Here is a 21,790-nt window from a genome sequence, read left to right as displayed (position 1 = left end):
TCTGGACTGGCAGCACAAGGGAGAATTATTCCTAGCTCGTTGGGCCCATGATGCCTCTGGTCATCAGGGGAGAGATGCAACATACCGATGGGCCCGTGACCGAGGGGTGGACCTTACTATGGACAGCATCTCACAGGCCATCCACAGTTTCGAGACCCATGCTGCAATCAAACAGGCCAAGCGGGTGAAGCCTCTGTGGTACGGTGGACGATGGTCAAAGTACAGGTATGGGGAAGCCTGGCAAGTTGACTACATCACCCTTCCCCAAACCCGCCAAGGCAAGCACTACGTGTTGACCATGGTGGAAGCAACCACTGGATGGCTGGAGACCTACCCTGTGCCTCATGCTACTGCCTGGAACACCATCCTGGGCCTGGAAAAACAAGTCCTGTGGAGACATGGCACCCCTGAGAGGATCGATTCAGACAATGGGACTCATTTCAAGGACAGCCTCATCAACACCTGGGCCAGAGAACACGGTATCGAATGGATATATCATATTCCTTATCATGCACCAGCTGCTGGGAAAGTCGAACGCTGCAATGGACTACTTAAAACCACCCTGAAGGCACTTGGTGGGGGGACCTTCAAAAATTGGGAAGTGAACTTAGCAAAGGCCACCTGGATGGTCAATACCTGAGGGTCCATCAATCGAGCTGGTCCCGCCGAGTCTGAACCCTTGCACACAGTGGATGGAGATAGAGTCCCTGTGGTACACCTGAGAGGTATTTTAGGAAAGACTGGATTAATCCCACCTCAGGCAAAGGCAAATCCATCCATGGTATTGTCTTTGCTCAAGGACCTGGTTACACTTGGTGGGTAGTGCAGAAAGATGGGGAAACCCACTGTGTACCACAAGGAGACCTAATCTTAGGTGAAAACTGTGTGTAGGGTTTCATTATATATATGTGTGTGTGTGTGTGTAGAGTTTAAAGAAGGTATTGATTTGGGATGATGTAGATGGTAATAGAATAAGGAGTGGATAATGTCCTGGGTTGCAGTGTATTCTATTACCATCCTCATGAGCTGTTGAAACCAGGAGGGGCAGTGTTTCCTTGCCTCCTCCCCCCAGACTATCTTTCTGTTAATGGCCCATCAATGCCCTGCCACATGACTCAGAGATAACTCCCTCTGGACTATCTTCTGTTAATGAGCCTAATCAACACTTGGCCTCATGACTCATCATCCCATTGTGAGATGCTCCACCCAGAGGGAGGAACCAAGCATTCCATCCTGGATATAATCTGAGATTCTGAACTCCAGAGACAACCTTTCCACTGGATTTCCAGAGGACAGGAGCTACATAGTCACCACTGGACCTTCTGAGGAAGATCAGACCCTTTTCTACAGGATCACCGCTTCAGGAGGACTGCAGCCACCATTCTACTGGACTGCTACCATCACCCTGACTAACAGGGTTGTATCTTGACTCTGTCGGTTTGAACCAGTGTTTTCTTTTATTTTTTTTTTTCCTTTTCTTTGATTTTCCCATTAAATTGTTATTCTGACTTGGTGCCTCTCACTGGTTTGTTTTCAAACTAGTACTGTGGGTCACCTGGTCATGGAAGGAGATCAGGTTAATCAAGCAGGAATTGCCTTTCATAAACCCATGCTGGCTGGGCCTGTTCACCTGCTTGTCCTGCATATGCAAGGTGATCTGGTCCATGACCTTCCCTGGCACTGAGGTCAGACTGACAGGTCTGTAGTTCCCTGGATCCTCCTTCCAACACTTCTTGTAGATTGGTGTCACATTTGCTAACTTCCAGTCAATCAGGACCTTGCTATTTATCCAGGACTGATGGTAAATGATTCCAAGTGGCTTGATAGACTCAACTCCCAGCTCCCTCACTGCCCTTGGGTGGATCCCATCTGGCCCTATAGACTTGTAGGCATCTAAGTGGAATAGCTAACCATTTCCTCCTGGATTATGGGGGCTTCATTCTGCTTCCTGTCTCTGTCTTCCAGCTCAGGGGGCTGAGTACCTTGAGGACAACTGGTCTTGCTATTAAAAACTGAAGCAAAGAAGGCATTAAGTGCCTCAGCCTTTTCCTCCTGCTTTGTCACTGTTTGCATCCATCCAGTAAAGGATGAAGGTCCTTTTTAGCACTCCTCTTTTTGCTGATGTAATTGTAAAAACATTTTTTGTTGTCTCTTACAGCAGTAGCCTTTGGCCCTTCTAATTTTCTCCCTGCATAACCTCACAACTTCCTTGTCGTCCTCCCAAGTTGCATGCCCCTTCTTCCTAAGGTGATACACTCTTTTTCCCTCTGAGTTCCAGACAAAGCTCTCTGTTCAGCCAGGCTGGTCTTTTTGCCTTATGACTAGTCTTTTGGCACATGGGGACAGCCTGTACCTTCATGGACTCCTTTGCCCTTCAGGACTGCCTTCCAAGGGACTCTTTCAACCAGTCTCCTAAAGAGGCCAAAGTCTGCCCTCCAGAAGTACAAGGTGGTAGTTCTGCTGACCTTTCTCCTTACTTCTCTGAGAATTGAAAACTATCATTTTGTGATTGCTTTGCCTAAGCCCCTGACCATCACACCACCCATCAGTCCTCTGTTTGCAAACAACAGGTCCAGTGGGACACCTCCCCTGGTTGGCTCACTCACCAGCTGTCACAAAGTTCTCTTCCACACACTCCAAGAACCTCCTCAACTACTTTCTCTCTGCTGTGTTGCATTTCCAGCAGATATATGGTAAGCTGAAGCCCCCTACAAGAATAAGGGCCAGTGATTGTGAGACTGCCCCTAGCTGCTTATAGAATATTCCATTCATCTCTTCATCCTGGTTGGATGGTCTATAACAGACTAACCAGGATATCTGCTTTGTTGTCCTTCCCCCTGATTCTTACCCATAAACACTCAACCCTATCCTCACCATCATTAAGCTCCAGAGAACTGAGACTCCACCACCTCTCCTTCCTTGCCTATCCCTTCCGAGGAGCTTCTAGCCATCCATTGCAACACTCCAGTTGTGTGATTCATCCCACAATGTCTCCCTGATGGAAACTACATCATAGTTTTCCAGCTGCACCATAGCTTCCAGGTCCTCCTGTTTGTTGCCCATGCTATGTGCATTGGTGTTAATGCACTTCAGTTGGGCTATCAATCTTGCTGCCTTTTCAGGGAGAGAAGCTCTAAATCCTGCATGACCATTCTCAGGCACTTCTGTGGTTTCTAGCACATCGTTAACCCTTGCACTGTTGCTGCCACATAGAACTCCATCCCCTACCTCTACCAAGGTGGTAGACCAAAAGACTTCACTAGCACACCATCCCTCAAATAGTGGCGTGCTGCCCCCAGGCTTATCTCCAGTGATCCTGATTTCACATCCTTTCCCCCTTCAAATCTAGTTTAAAGCTCTCTCAACGAGCCCTGCTCACTCCTGAGCTAAAATCCTTTTTCTCCTTTGAGACAGCTGTGCCCCATCTGTTGACAGCATGCTTGGTGTCATGTAAACTGACCCATAATCAAAAAACCTACAATTCTGCTGGCAACACCAGGCTTGGATCCAGGTATTCATCTATATAATTTTCCTATTTCTACCCCCATCATTCCCTCCAACTGGCAGGACAGAGGACACTACTTGTGCTCCAGATTCCTCAACCAGTTGTCCCAAAGCCCTGAGGTCCCTCTTGGTTGTCCTCAGACTTCTTGTTTTGACTTCTTAGTTGCCCACCTGAAAAAACAGTAGCGTATAATAATCAGAGCTGTACCAGGCTGGAGAGTTTCTTGGTGATGTCTCTTACCCAGGCCCCAGGAAGGCAGCACACTTTCCTGTGGGTTGGGTCCGGTCAACATATTGAGCCCTCTGTTCTTATCAGAAGGGAGACACCAATGACAACTACTCTTCTTTTTTTCTTGACTGAGGAGATTGTGATGCAGGGATTAGACTGACTCACCCTAGGCAACCCCTCCAAGCTGGATGGATCTTCATCCAGTTTTGGTGTGTGCCTGGCCCTCAAGTCCCAGAACCTCATACCTATTTTATAAGGGCACCTGGGAAGGTGAGGTAGACCAGGAGGGGATTTTCCTGCCATCTCAAGCAGAGACCAATTTCTATTCCCCCCTCCCCCCACCTCTTAGGTTCCCTCCTTCTGTCTGGTGGCAAGAGGGTAGGGGATCCTTCACTTCTTGTGGTGCATCCAGCTGGTGTATTTGCCTCAGTGATGGTAGAGAGTGCTCCCACCAGTCAATCTCCTCCTCAAAGTCCCTGATACTTAACCTTTCCACCTCCTCTCTTAGCTCCACCACCAGGCTGAGTAAATCATCCATCTGGTCACACCTTACACAGCTTTTATCTCTACTGCTGTATAATACCAGCACCAGGCTCTGGCTCTCCCTGCAGCCTGAGCCCTGGACAGCTGCATGTTTTTGTGGGGGCTCTGTTAGTGTCGCCGCATCCTTTCTGGTGAGTGCTGAGGACATGGCTACCTTCCAAGTAGTTACCATACCTGGGCTCCTCCTGAGGGCAATGACCACCAATTGAGCTCTGCAGCCAGTAGGGTGACCGCACCCTCCCTATGCATCCTTCCTTGCAAACTGCCATGCCAGGCCCTGCCAGTCCCTGCTGATGTGCCGTGTCCTGTTTGCCCGCCCTAGTCGCTCAAGCTCCCTGGAGCCTAGTAAATTTCCTACGGTTGCCCCTGGAAACACCCACGCTGCGTCAGCCTTGCTCGTGAGACCTGCCGGTTCCTAGCAGGTCTCTCAGCTCTTGCTCAGATTTCCCGGACTTCTGGAACTCCGCCCAGCTCGCTCCGCTTGCCTCAGGGACTGACCTTGTCAGAGGGGATTTTTTTGTAAACTGCTCTACTTAGACATACTACAAACAACAGAATTGGGATGCATATCCAAAATCTAACCTTCTTCTGAGAGAAAGAGATAGCATAGATTTTAACAGTTGAAATTATCTAAGATCAAGGAAAGACTGAATCGTTTAACTTCATCTGCCTGTTTGTCCTCTTAATAGAGGGTACATTGCTCATGGACACTTCAGTTCTCTTTCTTCCTGTTTTGTTTTGCAAATCTGTTTTTTTCTATAGAAGTTGATTGTTACAGCGGGGATACTGTAACACAATGCACCAAACCAGGAGGCCCGTGGAAAAGAAATATATATGTGGACAGATTCTTGGTAGATGTTTCAGAGATGTTTATTTCTCCAGCCGCATGGCCGGAGCTCTGCCAAGGAACCCTCACAGTCTGGGTTGAGGGTCCTTGCCCACGCAGTGAAACACAAACCAACCAATGGGAACGAGGCTGCCCAGGGGCTAGGGAAACCCCATGCCTCCCCTCAGGGCCCCTCTCCCAGGGCTACATGGCAGGGGGAGGAGACCTTGACATTTCACCTGTTTATTTTTAACAAAATAGATGTAAAACTTAACATTGAAAACAACAAGGACAGTTTCAAAACAAAACAAGCCACCCTCCTGAGTCTTTAAATGTCCAAACAGATTCTGTGGAACATCTTAAGGCTGACAGAAGGGAGACAGAACTCTCTGAGCATGCTTTGTGGGGAAACTGAGGCAGGAGAGGGTTTGATTTCTTCCCTCCCCCTTTTCATCCCCCACTCGGCATTGGAAAGGGATTTTTGGGGAAACAATTGGCAAAGGTATAGTTTTGTGAGGGAAACCATGGGTGGAAAAACAGATTGGGATTACACTGGGGGTAATAGGATATAGGGTAAAAGGGAAAGGTGGGATTAGGAAAGGGAGACTGTAGGGGGGGCTTATAATGGAGATATTGTCTAACATGACTACGATTTTTAGCATATATACTGCCTTTTACAGGAACACCATCCGGCCCAGTGACCTGTGATGCTTGTAACCCTTTTCTACCTTGTATAATTTTGAATTCCACCACCTCTCCATCTCCCAAGCTTGGGATGCATTTTTCAGGGTTATTCTTTTTAATAGCAGTTCTATGCACAAATATGTCTTGCTGGTTGTCACATCTTGTTATAAAACCATAATTTTGTTTAACATTATACCATTTTACTATTCCTAAAATCTTAGCTACAATGGTATTTTCCTTTTTCCGAGTGGCTGCTGTTTTCTGTCTCACTGCATCTTTGCTCTCTCTTTCGGTCGCTCCCGTGTTGGAGCTGTCGGGGCTGCTCGTGCCTGCGTGCTCTTCCCGGGGTTGCATTCGGAGCCCCGCGGGCCGGGCCGGGCCGCGCCGCTCAGTTCTCCGTGTGTCGCCTCCTCTGGTCGCAGCTTCACTGCTGCTGCCAGGCCCTGCAGCCACATCTCGGCTGGGCCCCTGAGCGATGACTCCCCCGCGCCCTGCTCCAGCGCGCATTTTGGCTGGGCCGCCCCTCTCGGTCGGGTGTTCACAGGGCTCGCTCCACCACGCTCTGCGCGGGACCAGGCGGGCACCGCAGGGTCCCGCTGCTCCCGCTGAACCTCACTCCGCCGCCGACACTGCGGCTCGTGTGGCTCCGCCCGCGCACAGGAACTGCCTCGCTGCTGCTCAGAGAGTGCTCGGTGCACGTGGGCGAGGCCGCACGGTCCCTGAGGCACGCTTCCCTTCACCAGGACACAGCTGAAATTGCTCAACAGTCTCGGTAATTAAATAATATTCATGAAAATATTCTTCCATCAGCATGTATTTTGACTCAAAAATTAACTGTGTCCAAACGGTGTTCCAAAAGTCTTTGTTAAGAATTAAATCCCAAGAAACATAGAAAAAGTTCTTAAACAACCATGCCAGGAAGTGTTTCAGTTCTTTTTGAGCTTGAATCGAGCTAAAATTTACAAATCGTTGTTCAAGAATCATTTTAAGATAAATGTCCATATGTGGCTCTGAGAGCCAAGAGTCTTCCCACGGTTCCTCCATAGTTTAGATATGGAATAGCAAAACAAAACCAAGAAGAGGAATCCACAGTTTCTAGGGTTTACTCACACAGATCAATCGCTTAGGGATCGGGGATCATTCTGCTCACAATTCCCCACCATTTGTTACAGCGGGGATACTGTAACACAATGCACCAAACCAGGACGCCCGTGGAAAAGAAATATATATCTGTGGACAGATTCTTGGTAGATGTTTCAGAGATGTTTATTTCTCCAGCCGCATGGCCGGAGCTCTGCCGAGGAACCCTCACAGTCTGGGTTGAGGGTCCTTGCCCGTGCAGGGAAACACAAACCAACCAATGGGAACGAGGCTGACCAGGGGCTCGGGAAACCCTGTGTCTGTCCCCTCAGGGCCCCTCTCCCAGGGCTACATGGCAGGGGGAGGAGACCCCGACAGTTGATTGCCAGCAGCATTTGTTGAACAAGTTGTTTTAGTTAATGAAAATATTTTTGTAAATGTGGGTTTTTAGGAGGGAAGGGGGGAATAGAGACAAAAGTGATAATTCAGATTTTACAATTAGAAATTCTATCAAAATAACAGTATTTTGATAAATTTATGTCGTTTTTCTTTGTTAGGCAACAGCTTAAGTGAGTCAGGCAACCTGAAGCTTATATATAGGAAATATGAAACCTGGAGAGTGACCAGTCACACCCTTTTTTTGCCCTGCAGCATGGTATAGTGTTTATTATCTTTGTGTCTGATGCAACTTGAAAGTAAACAAGAAATCAGGAAAATTCAGGGCACTGATTTCAGTATAGAAAGGAATTTCTGATTTATTCAGCTACTTCATAAGCTTTCTCTGAGCCTTATTAAAAATAAAAAATGAAATATCATAGGTGTAGGCATGACTTTTTTCTTTTGTTTTTCCACCGTTTTCTTAAATAGAAGTATTACAAGTAGAGTTTAATGATACATTTTGAACTTAAGTAATTTTCAAACTAAAGTCACAAGATATTTTGTTTAAATCTTTATTTATTGTTTTGCTATAGTGCCCACGAGTCATGGGTTAGGACTCATTATTCTAATCATTTTACAGACAGTGAACAGTAACAACAAAAATATTCTTTATTGCAAACTTAAATTTTTGTATTCTGTTATGTGTCTGGAATTCTTTTTCAAAGATCATATGCTATTTTTCCTACTCAAAAGTTAGAATATAAAATAGGAAAGCATGACAAGTTCTTTTTTTTGGCAGTTTTGATACCATATTGACCTTTTTCAATAACTGTAGGATGATTAGCATTGTACCAAGCCTCCTTCCAGCAATTCACAACACATTTTATTAGTTTATATATAATTTTGCAGTGTAGCACACCATGATGCCTCTTTCTGTTTAGCCTAATCCATTCTGTGCTTCAGAGTTGCTCAAAGGAAGTAACTACCTCTCCACAGTCCTCTTCCAAATTAGTTGTCTCAGACTGCTATGTAAAAGCACTTTCCTACCTTGGACTGATTGTCAGAGATTTATGATTCCTGATACATTAAGGAACACATTCCCCATCTATTACTTTTTCAAGACACTGAAATACAGCTTACTCTCCTTGAATGTTACACCTGTTTCAATTATGTCCAGGTTTGAAGAAAAGTCTCAACTTTTTCATTTGCTCTTGATTTACTAGGTCCAAGGAAAAAGAAAAGAAGGGCAAAGGATAGATAAAGATTTCCTCCAAAGCTGCATATCTTGCTATACAGCCCAGTAAGGCAAGGTATTTGCTTGTACTACAGTTGTAGATTACAAGTCATCAAGGTCTGAATCTGTAAATGACTCATGACTTTGCTTGGCTAGCATAAATAATTGTTTCTTCTACAAGCAAGAGCTACCTTCTCAAGAAATGAATCACTGGGGGTTTAATCCTCTCAAGACAGGAGAGAAAAAGTCATGTTCATGATGATGGCTTTTTGTGCTGACTTCCTTTCAGCTCCCAGACTGCTTGGATCTGATCTCTTGCCATTGATGTCAATTATGCAGTCTATGTGAATTATATCATGCAGACCTAGAATCAGAATAGCTTGGATTGGAAGGGACCTTAAAGATCATCTAGTTCCAATCCCCCTGCAATGGGCAAGGACACCTCCCTCTAGACCAGGTTGCTCAGAGCCCCATCCAGCCTGGCCTTGAACACTTCCAAGAATGGGGTATCCACAAGTTCTCTGGAAAACCTGTTCCAGTACCTTACCACCCTCACACAGTAAAGATTTTCTTCCTACTATCTAATCTGAACCTATCCTCTGTTCAAAGCCATTCCCCCTTGTCCTATCACTACATGTCCTTATAGAAAGTCCCTGTCCAGCTTTGTTGTAGGCCCCCTTTAGGTACTGGAATGCTGCTGTAAAGTTCTCCTTGGAGCCTTCTCCAGGCTGAAAAACTCCAACTCTCTCTGCCTGTCTTCAGGCTTCACTGTGGTTGATGATTTAATTATTGGCAGGCCAAGCGCTACATCTCTTCCAGTTTTGGGAAATCCTGTTACAAAACAGAAAATATTTGCTAGGATTTGTTTTCCCATGTAAGAGAGATTGTTTAAATGGGCATCTTAAAATCAATTAGTCCACACAGACCATTGATACAAAACAACTTTGCCTACTGCATCTCAAGCATATTGCTTTCTTCTGTGGATCAGAATACTTTCTTTAAATAGACTGCATTTGTGTATGTCTCTAATAAATCTTTTTGGTAGGTTAGAAAGCTGTCACCTAAACTGCGGGAAAAACAAAAACTCTTCAACAACATCTTTTTAGTGTTAGAGAATCAAGGCATTACTTTATTCTGGCCAGGATGTGCAACAGAAATAATTTCATCCACACATTGCCCGGATTGTGCAGAGAAAATCATTCCATCACACATAATCTTTACTAGATTTTTCACATACTTATACAGTCAAAATCCATAGAAATTCATTGGTCCCAAGTTACACAGTTCGTAGTATTTGGTTTCCTATTGGTTATTGATCCCTTTGCCTTCGATGTTAATTAGGTTCTCATTCTTCGTTCTCTTACCTATCTTTTCCCAGACCACGTGTCTCCGACCATGCCAGGGGTGACATTTGGAGTTGATGGTCGTTATCTTTTGTGTATCTTCTGTTCTACTCCCAGCATGTTGAAATGTTAAACTCATCAGGCCTCTAGTGGTGAAACAGTCTTCTTGTGAAAAAACTTCAATTCTTTTCCCCCATGGCAAAGGCGAACAAAACCCCTGACTAAAGTTATATAAACATTTTAAACTTTGTATAATTTCCAACAAAGCTAGTTTGAAAAAATTACATAGACAATATCAAAAAGGAATATAAAAAAATTTAACTTCTTTCTAAGTTTGTTCTAACATTGACTGTAACCACTTGTAATGGTTTTAAAAATAAAAACTCAGTGGGAAAAAAAGTTAATACTGATTGAGCCCCTCCCCCCTGCCCAACAGTGGAGGGGAAAACAAAGAAAACAAGACTGTGAGAGGTAAAACCAAAAACATTAAAGTCACAATTTTACTGAGGCAAAACGCGCAAACACAACACAACACAACAATACAGAGGAAAATGGTTTACCTACAAAACCAGAAAAGGCAAAACGTCACCGTCACCTGCCCCCCCCCCCACCCCTTGGGCAAAACCAAAACTGTAGCTGCCCCCACGCTGTCTGCCATGCGGCACCTGGGAGAACAAAGGCAGCACGCTGGAGAGGCTCTTGTGGCTCAAACCTCCTCCCCCCAGCCCGGGAACAATGGAAAAACAGGGACAAAACACAGCCCGAGGAGCTAGTTCAAACCAGGAACTATGCTGCCAAAATGCGCGGTACTGGGCAAGCTCCCTCCTCGTGGCAGCAGCAGTGGTGGTGGCGGTGGGGAATGCTGTCACTGTCTGGAGCGTCCCTGACTTGCGGCGAGTGTCTCTCTTCCCGACAGTGAATGGCAATGGCAGTGGGGGATGCTGGGTCTCTCTCGAAGTGGAAGCAGCAGCAAACCGGCAAGCAACATGCGGCTGGGTCCCGAGCAGGCTCTGGCTGCACGCGGCTCGACTGGACTGGGGGCCAACCCCGCCACTCCATTTCCCACGGCAACCTCCTGGACAAGAGCTGTCTTTCCAAAGCTTGGGCTCCACGGCTGAAGAAAATGACGAGCAGGGGACTCGCGGTGACAGTGCGGTCTGGACAGCACCAGCCTCTCCCCAGCTCCAGGCCAGAGAAAGAATGGCAGCCCTTATGCTTCTTCCTACTGCCTTAAAACACAGTCCACTAAAGATGATGTAGAGGAGTGTAGAATACACGATTTTGTTACCCCTAATGCTAAACTCTGCCTCCTATCCCTGTAACTAGGTCACCACTGTTTTAAGATTCCAAAAGGTTGGTGCATCTATGGAGAGAATATGGGAACAGATCCATTTTCTGTCCTGCTTAGTCACCGAGGAACATCAGTGCTTTCAAAAAATTAGATAATAGGTAGAAAACTGACACTATGAAACAGTCATGGTTTAGGAATGGTACTCTGCAATTTACTTCTCCCAACGAGACTTTCCAAACCACACTGCCGCTCGGTCACTCCTCCTACCCCCTCTTCCACCCCCCCTCCCCGCGGGTGTCCAGAAAGGAGAATTGGAGGTACAAAAGGCAAAGATCATGGGTTGAGATAAGAACAATTTACTGGAAACGGCAATGAGAGAAAAAAAACTAACAGTAACAGCAACAATATTAATAACAAATTTATGCAAAAAGATAATGGTTCACATGCAAAAATGCTCACCACAGAGCCAGACCCAACCTGACTTCAGCCATGTTTTTCTGACTGGAAGGAACCTTTTCTCCCCGGAAGCAAGAGAGTCCCTTCCCCCTGCCCCTGGCAAATGACATAAGGTGTTATTAAATAACATAATGTCTTGGCCATACCCCCTCCCGCTGATCTGGGCCAGAACCAGGTCAGAACCTTAGAGATTAAAAAATATATTTCTTTTTAAATGCAATCGGGGGAAAATAATATTGCCAGAATGACCAGTATAAAACTATAATATTCTTCAAGCTCAGAATTAGTTTTTAACATTGTCAATACTTTTCTGAAGAGAATGATGAAGAAGGAGAAGATAGCTATTTGAGTATCATCTAACACTGATTTCCTGGTTTCAGAAACATAAAATCATTGTTAGAAAATACCTCTAATGGTATTCCTGGAAATTTCAGTTTTCTTTTTTCTGGGATGACTCTTTTTAATACCAGTAGAAATCAAGGAAGAAACTCTTAAAAATTAAAATTTTATGTCATTTGCTAAAGATAATTGGATTAATGTTTTTATAATATCTGTGGCAAATACTGTGCAAATTGTTACAGGTATTCTTATATCTTCAAAAGGACATGGAAAATGTTGTTTTTTGACTGCTGATGTCAAAGGTGTATCAGACTGAAAAGTCAGATCATCTAGATTTTGTTTGCAGAACATTACAGCCTAACTAGTAATTACATTTTAATTACCAATTTGAATTTGGTGGTACTCACAGAATCCTTTTTGTTTGTTTGTTTCACTGCTTTGATAGCAGTTGTTGGTGTTCCAAAATAAAGAAATCTCAGATGGTACAATTTTCTAAGGGGCAGTAGCTTTACTATTTTGTTTCAAGTAATGTCTATTTTTGGGTACAGGAAAATGTATCAGTGAAGACTAAGAAATACTAGATAAAGTTTATACTGTGGAAACTGGATGAATGATGAGTCCTCAGATTTTTCATGCAAGCAATTTGAGTGCTAACATCAAAAGTAATATTCCAGGCTTGATATTATATTAGTGAAAGGAAACTAAACCCAGTATTTAGCAGTTGTAGCACCACGCATCATGCATGGTTGAGTCTTTTTCTGCATTAAATTTATGCTTTTGCGTCTCATTAGACTTCAGTAGAATTACTTTTGGCTTTTATCAGAGCAAATGAGAAAACAAACCAATAGATGAGATCCTGGTTTTAAATCTCTCTCTTTTTGACCAGAAATTAGAATCCACTAAAAGATGCTGACTGACAAAGACTCAGAGAAAGAAAAATTGTAATCTTCAGCAAAGTATAGTACCTCTGGGGAACAAGACGCCATAGCCTAGACGTAGCATAAAGACTTGAAATCTGTGTAAAGGGTTATTACTTTTTCTTTTTTAAGAAAAGCAGCATTGTTGTGAAGAGCTGTATGTCAGTAGGATACAAGTAGTCATGAGTCTACCCAAGTCTACCCAGGGAACCAGAAACAATTTTCATTGAGGAAAGAATGTTTCTTTTAAAAGGCTTGATGCCTTAAGAGGCCTCCTAGACACAGAGACTGGACAGGAGTAAAAGAATAAAATAGGTATTTATTTGAAAGGCCTTCAAAGGTACACCCTGGGAGCCATAGGCTATTGTCAAGATGGACCCCAAGATGGACGACCGGTCACGAGTTCTTCACACCTTTATAGGTTTGGTTCATTTGCATATCAGGGTTAATTCTCCAATTAAAGTTTCAGTTCAATGATGTAATTTCCCCTCTGCTAGCCCCCCTTAGAAGCTCTTTGGATTATACTTTTTGGGCCTAGGACGGTCTGGGTGACCTTGGAGAGCAGGCCTGGAGAGGCTTTGTTATGTCTACCTAGCACAAGTGAGCAGAAATTAGCAAGCTACAAGAAACCTCAGTTACACTCTAAGCAGTACAGAATCAGAAAAATATAAAAGTTAAAACTTAGGCATCAGGCTGAATTAGATTTCTGATGGAAACACATCATTGGTGTATATTGAACTTCATTTCAGAGGTTTTGCCACATAGTGCAAAGTCATATTAGTTCTAGGGCAGGACAAACAGAACTGGTAAATAAAACAATTTAAAATCTTGAACTATTTCTTGTAATTATATGTCTAAATAACTGAATAAAGTAATTACCTTTTATGATGCTCCTGATGTATAATACTTGAGCATCTGTCAATTATGATGAATTTCCAATGAAAGCTTAAGAGCAATTTTTGAATACTGAGTCAGTCTTTTACCTCTGTTAGCATTTTGATATCAGCTGGACATACTTTCAGAGCTCAAGAACAATAAAAGAAATAATATCTGAATATATTGTTGTATCAGTTCGTCCCAAGTAGTGAGCAAATACTTGGGGTATCATTCTTTTGGAAGACTATAAAGCCAATTGAATACATAACTGGGCTTGAGCAAAAAATACAAAATCTTTTGGGAAAAAATATATCTTCCTGTTTCACAAAAATATTAGCTTGTGCTTAGTGGAATACCATTTTTTAAAATTTTGTTATGAGATAATAGAAACCCTTCATGATCTGTCCAGTTTTGGGATGGGTGAATATGATGTTCCAGAAGAAAATATACTTTGTTAGGACTTGGAGAAATTAGTTCTTATAATAGAGAGCATATGTTCTCCATATCTCAAACATTTTTTGTATTGAACTTGGGGTTCTTGATTTCCCCATGAGTAGACAATAGTTGCATGTATAAAATTTTTTTAAGTAATGAATAGTAGCATTCTCCTGGACTGTCTAAAAAGAGGGGTGACAGGTTGTATGTATGTAAGCAGGATAAATTACTCTAAAATTAACAAACCCAGTCCTTTCTATATGCACTTACCTGATTTAAAATGAAAAGGGGTCTGTGTCCTTACTGAAATTATTCTAGTCTGAAATGTAGACTAAATTCGAGAATAGAATCCCTTGGATTTTTGTTTGCCTAAGTTTTAATCTATTCTTTTTCTCTCTTAGTGTATGTACATATAAATGAATCTCTGTAAAAGACAAGTTTTCTCCCTCCTTCCCATTCTTTCTACTCCCATCAGTCTAACTCTGCCAAGTTGCTTAAGTGGTTATAATTTTAAAAGCAAGCATATTATATGCCCTAAAACTGGACCTGAAAATTGAAACCTTTCTTAAAAATTAGCTTAATTAAATATAAATTTTCATGTGAACATGAGGAGGTGTACTTACAGCTTTTTACCGGCTAGGCTAGTAGTTCAACGCCTTAGAAAGCCTCGGGCAGCCTAGAGAGGTAGCACGGGCAATCTAGCATTTCAGTAGCTCTAAAAGCGGTAAATGTATTAGCTGCAAAGCTGATACCACCAGCAGAAGCAAAGAGGGAGAAATATAGCTCTAAGCTTGCCTAATTTCCCACAATTAGAGGCTTTCAAAAAGAAACAGATGACAAGATTTTCGCAGAAAGAGTTGCAAAGCCAAAGAGGGCAGGCCCCCCCTTGGTCCTTTCTTTTATTCGGAGAAGGGGAAAGGGGAGGACTGGGAGCGGACCCGAGGTGACCGGCCAATCAGACACTGCTAAAGAGTTTGAGTTACATTTGGTTTTGCCCGCGTTTGGAACAAAGGGGTCCAGAGCACATGACAGAGGCAAGTCCTGGCTTGTCTCAGGGAGGGGAAGCTCGGAACAGGCAGCAACATGAACATTTTATCAATTTCAGCTAAATAATACTGGATTAGGATAAGCTTATTCTGAAATAATGGCCCATATACTCATTTTTTAATTCACCTTCTCTCATATCATCCTTATTACTATTTTTCTTAGTTTGAACACACCCGACCATCATTCATTCATAACCACACATTGGTGAGATGGCCAGTCTGAAAAATTATTCCTGTTAATCACATTCACAAGATATGAACTATTTGTAAACATAGAAAATGAAGTAAATTTGTTTTCTTTGTTTTAAATTAGGCTCATGCACAGTTAGTTCGAGAAGTCGATGTAGAGAAGGTGTCAACTTTTGAGAACCCCTATGTAAATGCACTGAGAAGTTTATGGAATGACCCTGGAATCCAGGAATGTTATGATAGACGACGAGAATATCAGTTATCAGATTCAACAAAATAGTAAGTATATAGTGGTTACAAACAACTGTATCTTATTTTCTGTTCTTTCTAACAAATTAATTCTTGTTTTTTTATCTTTGTATACTATATATATTTTGTGTACTTACATGTACAGGGTTTTTTTGTGTGTGTACAAGTATCTGTATGTGCATACATATTCAGCACAAACCTGCACTTAATAATGTGAATGTAAAGACTACTGTAAGGAAGGTAGTGAGTGTATCTAGTTTAGTATGTGTGTGTTTGTTTCTCAAAACATGTCTATGATAATTTGAAATCTTACATTAAGTTTATTACTAGGGAAGTACAATCAAAGGTAGAGCTCTATTCAATTCATAAAAATTACAATGCCCTCGAACATCTGTTTTCCTAGTTTAAAATAGCAATGGAATTTAACATTGGACCCTGAGCATTGTCTAAATGTCATCTCCAAGAAATTCAGTTGCTCTGAGTAATATACTACAGAGCTCTGGTAAAATTTTTCATCTGGTAAAAAAAAAAGGATGATGGTAGAGGAGGATGACTTTTTCGTATTGCCCACTAGAAAAAGAGTTAGCATACTTGGATATTAAAGTTGTGGCAAAAAATTCCATGGTATCCACTGGAACTTTTAGATTACCTATGGAAATCAATCATATTATATTTTTCTAGTCTCCATGTCAGGTTCACATGAAAGGTATCCTCTCATTGGGGAAAACACAGAAGAAACTGAAAGGCACCATGAAGGTCCCATTAAAGTCAATGGAACATGGTCATACACATAACAAAAGTCTGGAGTGAAATTTACCTGCACAGTAGCCTGAGGGTCCTTATCTAGCACAATCCTTTATACATGATTGAGTCAAGACAAACTTTAAAATATCTTGCTGATACAGTTTAGGCAGCTAGAGAGCTACTAGTGCGTGAATTAGGTCTGCTCAGATTTGCTCCAATGCTCTGTTATTACCATACCATATTCTGCTTCTGCTTTATTAGCCTCTCATACAGGTTGTTCTATGCAATATGCTGTCCCATAGAGCTGGTTACCTTCACAGTCTATCACTTTTATTACTTATATATGCATAGTTTGGTGCACAATGGTTCAAAATACAGTGAAATCGCTCTTGTATTGCATGGATTTTCAGTGTCCCCAAATATACAATATTGTCTTTTATTTTTCAATGGTGAGAAAGCTAAAAATCATAGGAAATAACACATAAGTGAAAATTTTTAGGGTACATAAGTAGGAAAAGAACATTTTAGAGACAAATTAAGCTAACTATACTTTCTGATTGTTTTAATTTTGAAATGAACAGCGAACATAAGTAGGTGAAACAGAGCTTTTCTTATACTTTGAATTTCTTATATTTGTATGTCCTAACTTTGATTCCATGATAGATATAATACTGATTTCAAAATTGAAATTAATGCATATATTTTAATGGTTGCCTTAGAAGAATACAATAAAATTAATAAGTCTCCAAAGTAGGAAATAGGCATCTGATGCCACTTCAGATCAAATTGTACTGAATTTTAGTTTTGACCTAGTTCTAATGAAATCATCGTCATAGTAGATCTTTTGAGTAGTATTAAAATAGTATAGCTCATTAATGAGCTATAGAAACATAATTTTCATACATTTTCTTGCAAAAGGGAAATATACTAGTTGATTAGTAATTTTTAAAGCTCAGCATATGTAACCATTTAACAACATGATTTACTGAAGATTTTGTAGATTTTAATTATAAAATATTAGAGTTCATTTTGTGGTGTTCTGCAAAAATTGTTTTAGGACAAGTAATAAAACATTAGAATTATGAAGCACTATATATGAGTCTTTACATGAGCTTCTCTTATATTTTTGCTTGCAAATAGAGTTTCTTTACATATGTAAGTCCAGGAAAAGCAATTAGCAGAAACCAAAGAAGTGTTATTTCAAAAATACAGTCCATGTCACCAAACGGGGTGAAAGAAACTTATCCAAACTTATCCTTTGATGTGAATAAGCAGACACTTCTTTATTCAGGGCACGGGGGACATGGGGGATAGCCTCCTCCAAAACATGTCCCACTTAACAAACCCCATCCATTTTATATACTTTTTCTGCTGAATCATCATTACATAAGTTCTTTTACATACTATGCCTACCATTCCCGCTCTTAAATTTAACCTTTACATTGATTGGTTCCAATAGTTAATAACTTCATCAATATTCTTATTCTAAAACAATCATTGGTCCTCTGTACTGAGGTCTACTGATTTGTATCCTTAATATTAAAATCAAGATGGGAAGGGTAGTGGGTTTCCAAGCAGCATAACTGGTGAGCATGATGGTCTCCATAGCTTCTTGACTGAAACAGAAGGCTCCAGTAACTTCTTGGCGAGATTTCTGTGGTAACACATTCCAAACACAGCACTCCTGATATTTCTATACCTTATACTTCACAATTTTCTACTTATAATCATAGCTAACCCTTTTATATGATTTAATTGATTATTTGATCAAAATGTTCATAGCACACATGTTTAGGGATAAAACATTGTCCTTGTTTTAGCCAGGACAGGGTTAATTTTTGCAGTAGCTGGGAGGGAGAGTGGCCAGGGCCTGGAGGTTATTCTATACCATCTCACATCATTGCTGGGGGTGGTGGAAGGGCCTCACTTCTGAGGACAAGGGGTTCCTTTAGGTTGAGTAAGTGTGGCAGAGTGGGAGGTCAGGGTGAGGTAGCAGTCACATCGGGTTGGGCGCTGCAGTGAGCATTTCCGCATGTAAATCACTCTCTTTCATACACTTTTGTTGTTAATATTGTTGCTGTTGCTGTTTGTTTTCTTGTCTCATTGCCTTTTCCAGTAAATTGTTCTTATCTCAACCTGTGATCTTTGCCTTTTGTGCCCCCAATTCTCCTTTCTGGACACCTGTGGGGGTGGAAGACGGGGATGGGGAGGGAGTGAGCAGCAGTGGGGTTTGGAGAATCTTGGTGGGAGAACTAAATTGGGGAGTACCATTCCTAAACCACAACAAACATCTAAACAAAATTTGCCAGCTTTAAGTCTCTATGTCACAAAGCAGAAAAACATAAATTTATGACTGGGATTGACAAAGCACTTAAAAAGAAGTAAGCAACCAGTGCTCACTGACTTGGTGAGATTTCAGTAATTTCATCTGACAATATATAAAACTGGAAAAATAGTTTGTTAGCCACCAGCTCTCTTGTATATGTTTTGAAACGTGTCAATCTCATTCTGCTTCTTCCTTCATCCCTTGCATGAGTCTCTCCTGTAGTCTTGTCAGGTTTTTTTGCCCCAGCCTTTTTACAATAGTGGTATTTTTAATCTGTTCAGTGTTGCTTTTTTTCCCTCGCGCCATTAGTACATGGTGTCTTTCTAAATCTCTTTCCCTGTATTTTCTGGTTCTGTTGTTTCTAAATTCTGTTGCTAGCTTCTAATATATCCTGTAAGTTTCTATACTTTCACTTTCTGTCATCTTCTGAGCTGCTTTGTCATTCTTAGTGTCATCGAAACTGAGGGAAAAACAAAAACTCTCCAACAACATTTTTAATGTTAGAGAGTCAAGGCATTACTTTATTCTGGCCAGGATGTTGTTCTGGCCAGGATGTACCACAGAAATAATCTCATCCACACATAGCCCGGGTGTGCAGAGAGAATCATTCCATGACACATGACCTTTACTAGATTTTTCAGATCTTTTATACAGTCAAAACCCATAGAAACAAATTGGGTCAGTGTTCATTGGTCCCAGGTTGCGTAGTTCTTAGTATTTGGTTTCTTATTGGATGCAGGTTTCTTTGCCTCCGATGCTAATTAGGTCTTCTTCCTTATATCTTTCTTCTTAGACTAGGTGTCTCTGACCAGACAGGGGTGAGGTTCAGAGCTGATGTTCCATTAACGACTGCTGATAGCCCTTGTCTTTTGGGCTACTCTCAGTTTGTTGAGATGTTAAGTTCATCAGGCCTCGAATAGACGAACAATGCCCTGGAAAGAAGCTTCAGTTCCCTTCCCTTGGGTCAAAGGCAAACAAAACCTTTGACTAAAGTTATACAAAAAATTTTTAACTGGTATATTTTCCAACATTAGCAACACTTTTGAAGTTTTCTATCCACTTCTAGTACACTGCAAAAATACGTCTGATAGATGTGCGATTACCAGAAGGGGTGAGAGGAGTGTCTAAGTACATTTCCTGAAAGGTGGGAGTTGATTTAAACCTCTTGGTAGCTCAGTAAATGGATTACATACTTTCCCCTTACCACTGGATGCACTGATGGTTGTATGTTCATATTGTTTTTTAAGTAATTTCTAGACTTGTATCTGCACTAAAGTCAAGAGCGCAACTTATGAAAAGATATAATTCACTTCCCACATACATTGCTGGGTGACTTACCCACTTATTTACCACTAAACCACTTCCATTTATGGCTTCAAAGATACCATTCACAGTGTGAGACAGATGTAAACCAACACCACATTGTGGATAGCCTGAAATAATAGCTAGGTGAAATTAGATCTTTTTCTATATATAAACTCTACAGACCTAAACCCAAATAGAAAGAAGCCACTAGTCAACAGTTTAATTATATCATGTTTTTTCAAAGTCTAAAGGTAAGAGAAGCAACAGTTTTGCCAAGAAGATACAGTTGTTAGAAGTAGCATTTTACATTCATGTTACAACTTACAGAATTTGGACTATAACTAGAGTTCATGAAGACTCATCACCATAGGAAACATTTAAAATGTAACTGGAAAACTTGACATAGCCTTGCTAAGAAACTTCACTTTCACTACCCCATTAGACAGAAGAGTTATGACATTGTGTACTGGAGGGGTTTTGCAGCCACTGGGACCTGGCAGAAGAGGGTTTTACCCCTCGTGTGCCGACACAAAGAAGCCCGGAGGTCAACGCTGAAACCCCTCTGGAAGATGGCACTCAGTGCCCAACACACAGTGAAAAATGGGTAGAGCTCCTCACCCAAAAGGGGCTGTATCTTCCTGTCGCTGTTAAGCAGGCATGCAGGTGAAGGCAAAGAAGAAAAGAGACGGGACTCTCCGTATGTGTTCCATGCAGGTTTATTCTGGTGAAAAGACAGGGATGAAGAGACCAATTAGTGGGAGGGTCCAGGGATCTTATACTGGGTACAGAATAGGCGGGGAAAGGGATCTCAGCCAATGGGATAGGGGTAAGTAGGCAGGGTTGACAGCAAGGGAACCAATAGGAACAACACATAGGAGGGACTTAGGGAAGGATCCAATGGGGCGTCGAGGAACAAAGAACTTTCTAGAACTGACATATTAAAGAAGGGAAATGAATATACATAACTTCATACATAAAACAGGAAAGGGAAAACATTAACCAATTGGGAGAAAACATGCAAAAGGCAGAACAAGGGAATCATGGGTTCTCACCATGACTGTAAAGTTACATGCTAAACTTGGGTTGCTGACCACCACAGCTGGTTATCTGAGTTCTCCTCAGGAGACAGAGTGGCTGGAGCCACTTACACCGCCACAGTGTATCTCCAACCAAGGGTTTTCTAATTGTTACACAAGCACTGAGGATATTAGTTTAGCTTCTCTTCCCTGACTGTGTTTTGTTACATTTTGTATAATTAAATATAGTTCTCCCTCAAGTTCCTACCCCTATGCTAGTCAGTATTTAATGCATTTTTTTTTTAGTTATACATACATGGTTATCCTATCATGCAATAGACATAATATAAAAGAAAGGCTAAACAAAGGCATGGAATTTGCTGTGTAATGGTGCTTCCTCTGGAAAAACTGAAGATTAAGCAGTTGAACTAGGGAAATTCAAAAAGGCAAGTGAGATTGCATTAAACAGTATGCAGGATGCATTTCTTTCAAGATTTTTTTTTTATGCAGTACTGAATATGCTTTTCATATCTTTATAATTTTTAACCCCATTTCCCATTTAGAAGTTTTGAAAAATTTGCACAACTGTTTTTTGGTTTGATGACTTCAGTTTTTTAGCTGCCTCCTAATTTTGGTTTTGAGCCATGTAAAAATTATAAATTCGGAGAAGTAATTAGGTAGGATTTGGATGGGGTAAGAATAAAAACAGTGCATCTTTCTTCTACACCTACTAAGCTTTACTACATTTATTTTAATTTAGACTAAGAGTAGATAATCCTG

The 21,790-nt window shown here is 41.6% G+C and overlaps 1 protein-coding gene across 1 annotated transcript in view; it reads left to right on the top strand.

Annotated features, from left to right (window-relative positions):
* LOC309584624 (guanine nucleotide-binding protein G(q) subunit alpha) overlaps positions 1–21,790 on the top strand; it is a gene marked incomplete at both ends in the record, with an annotated part of 212,661 nt that overhangs the window by 120,598 nt on the left and 70,273 nt on the right. The window contains one exon of the mRNA XM_082300755.1: positions 15,495–15,649. Coding sequence (XP_082156881.1) covers positions 15,495–15,649 — 155 coding nt within the window. The remainder of the gene's footprint in view (positions 1–15,494; positions 15,650–21,790) is intronic.

This window comes from Coloeus monedula (genome assembly GCF_965178545.1).
Source record: "Coloeus monedula genome assembly, chromosome: W".
In the NCBI taxonomy this organism is placed as follows: domain Eukaryota; kingdom Metazoa; phylum Chordata; class Aves; order Passeriformes; family Corvidae; genus Coloeus; species Coloeus monedula.
This window is presented reverse-complemented; position numbering and strand designations above follow the sequence as displayed.